Here is a 3,111-nt window from a genome sequence, read left to right as displayed (position 1 = left end):
CTATCACCCTTTTATTAAAAATATCCAAACAGAGTTGATATAATTTTGGCTTACAAAGAATCTTTTTCTGTTGATTATTATTACAACAATAAAACTCTGGGAAAAAGTCTAGGCTACATAATGCTCTGGCAATGTCGATTTCGACATTATCTTATGCTTTGGCTTCTCGCATCCATAAAACAGCGTTTTTAACAAAGGCCATGATTGATAAAGTTTGTAGCATAGTGGTCTACAAGACTCTACATACACAGCCACACAGGCCTTGACAACGTGCGTACTGGAGGCCTGACTGAAGGCTGATGTAATTTTGATTTTGAAATATAAGCTACTGTAAGTTTACTTTTTATCTTAATGAAATGATAGTTTTGATAATCCAAATTGTTAAAATGTTATCACTAAATTTCAAATCACTGCAAAGCTCCTAATTTTACGTCAAAAATTGACATATTTTTCTCAATTACCAGTGTTGCCAGACGCTTTTTGGATTTCCAGCACAAGTGCCAAAATGTAGTCCGTTATTTGAATGGTTACAACTAACAATAGCACAAAAGGAACTCAATTTGTAGGCTACTAGCAAGTTAGTTTGGGTGTTAACAGATCGGCCTTCAGTCAAATTTTAAGCTGCACGTTGTCATGGCCTGTGGCTGTGTGTAAAGGTCGCAATGGTTTGAAGCATGCGACACATTTGGGAATCGGTCATGTACCTGAAAGGCTAATGTCGAAATCGACATCTTCGGAATTCTGTGTTTAAATCAAAATAAAATTTACAAAGATTCTATTTTCCAATGATTGAACTGAAAATAAACTTCAGAAAAGATTGTTTGAGAGCGTAAAATCTGATGAGGCTATCGTGAGCGAAAAGCAATGGTGAAAAATAACGACATAAACTTGGAAATAAGTGGAAATCGACACTGCCGGAGTTCTAGTATGGTGAAAATAAATAGATGTTTCTGTCAGAATAAAATCAGATTATCACCTTACACATCTTGTGATAGTTCAGTTTAGTTTACACCAGAAGAACGCATGTCATGTCATTTAATTAAAAAGGAGAAAAACATTTTGCACAAGGTTGAATGAACATTCATCACAGATCACTACAAACAGATACAAACAAAAGAATTACAACAAACAACAACATTAAATTTAACAGCTTGTTTTGTTTAATTGCACGATTCAACATGATGCATGCAATTCAAGAAATCAAGATTAAATTGGGTCAAGTCAACTATCGAAAATTCGGAATGGCCCGTTTCGGTGAGTCCGATTCCCTATTCGGTGATTTTTTGAATTTATTTTAAATTATCGGGTACCGTAGCCTAATTATCATTGTTGTTTTAGGGTTAAGGTTGGGGGGTAGGAACTCACCGAATAGTAGCAGACCCTCGGAAATTGGTCATCAGAAGTCGCAACACTACTGAAAAGTATCAACTACAGTGGTTATCATTATGAAGTTTCAAATGTAAAATCAAATCAACATTTTCTGAAAACGTCTTTCCACATAGATCACATGTTTTGGCATTTTCACGTTGATGAATCTTCTTGTGGGTGATCAAATGGCCAATATGAATAAAAGCTTTATCACAGATATCACACTTGTAAGGTCTTTGACCAGTGTGGCTTCTCTTATGGATTGTTAAATGGCCACGCAGCAAAAAGGATTTGTTGCACACATCACACTTGTGTTGCTTTTTTCCTATGTGGATTTTTTTGTGAGTGCTTAGCGCACTGATCGACCCAAACGTCTTTCCACATTCCTCACATTGATGAGGTTTTTCTCCAGTGTGAATGCGCTTGTGCGTAGTCAAATAATCTAGTCTGAAAAAGGCTTTACTACAAAATGCACAAGTGTAACGCTTTTCACTAGTAGTAGTAGGCTTATGAACTTTCTTGTGCCTGCTCAAATTCTTACCAGAAGTATATGTTTTATCGCAAAGATCACATTTGAAAGGTCTTTCTCCAGTGTGCATTCTTCTGTGTGTCATTAAACCAGATGGGAAAGTAAATGCAATTCCACATACGTCACATTTATATTTTTTTCCATTGTGTTTTCTCATATGTGCTCTCATTGGGGTGGTGTGAGAAAATGATTTGTCACAAAATTTACATTTGTATGGTTCTTTCCCATTATGAGTCGTCAGATGGATCACCAATTGAGGCCTATTAGGATATGCCTTAGAACACACATCACATTCAAACAACTTGTTGTGAACTTTCTTATGCGTATTCAAAAACTTCTGTGTAGAAAATCCTTTGTAGCATGTCTCACACTTATACAATTTTTCATCATAGTGAGTTTTCATATGGCCATTAAGTTCCCTTTGGAAAGAAAAACATTCATTGCAAAATTTGCACGATAAACGCTTCGGACCTGCATGACGCTCCAAGTGTTTCTTTAATTGTTTCATTTGAGAGAAAGGTGTACTGCAAGTAGCATATTCAAATACATTTTCATGAGAAACTCTCTTTGTTTGGTTGCACATTCTTGGGGCACAATTATCTTGACGATTCAAATGGCATTTAATCTTCATTTTTTTTGATGTATGAGATCCATCCTCAGAACTAAATGTTTCAATAACATTGGTTGTCTGAGGTCTTGTATCTTCTTGTGCAATTAGTTCATTGTTCATCTCATCAATAAATAAAATACCCTTAACCTAAACAAAATGGAACAAAAAAAATTATAGCCTACAGAAGACTAATAACTACTATAGCCTACTTGTCAACAAGTTAAGAGATAATAGCATCCCGTCATTAAAAGTAACCATTACAACACATAGCCTTTACAGTTACACTATTACACATATTATTGTACTGGATGAAAATATTAGTCTATATTACTTGTAGGCGTCACATGCAACGCGATATGCAATTAAATTGATCATTCAACAAAACGTGTAATGCAATCATTTCAATGTTATTGGCATAACATAAAAGCATATTGGTCCAACCCAAGGACAAATTTTGTGTTACACAACACAGTGTAATTTACCAATAGGCTAAAGCTTTCGCCACCATAAAAGCGGCTTCTCCAGTATCTGGAAAAGCAAAAGCAGGAGAAAACATAAAAATTAATGAACCAATGAAATCTACACTGAAAACAATTTTAAATAT

At 35.1% G+C, this 3,111-nt stretch overlaps 1 protein-coding gene across 1 annotated transcript; it reads right to left on the bottom strand.

The window, feature by feature from the left end:
• Window positions 1-1,424: 1,424 nt before the first annotated feature.
• Window positions 1,425-2,410, bottom strand: LOC145788331 (uncharacterized). Its single transcript, XM_082600108.1, has one exon. The coding sequence runs from the start codon at window positions 2,403-2,405 to the stop codon at window positions 1,425-1,427; it is 981 nt and encodes a 326-aa protein (XP_082456234.1). The 5' UTR covers window positions 2,406-2,410.
• Between the last annotated feature and the right edge of the window lie 701 nt (window positions 2,411-3,111).

Source organism: Aplidium turbinatum, chromosome 2 (genome assembly GCF_918807975.1).
Source record: "Aplidium turbinatum chromosome 2, kaAplTurb1.1, whole genome shotgun sequence".
Lineage (NCBI taxonomy): Eukaryota > Metazoa > Chordata > Ascidiacea > Aplousobranchia > Polyclinidae > Aplidium > Aplidium turbinatum.
The sequence above is the reverse complement of the archived record's forward strand: the minus strand, read 5'-3'. Positions and strand labels throughout refer to the sequence as shown.

What these genes read in the sequence shown, in the direction of transcription:
- LOC145788331 (XM_082600108.1), bottom strand. Translation starts at nt 2,405, where the DNA reads ATGAAACAATTAAAGAAACACTTGGAGCGTCATGCAGGTCCGAAGCGT.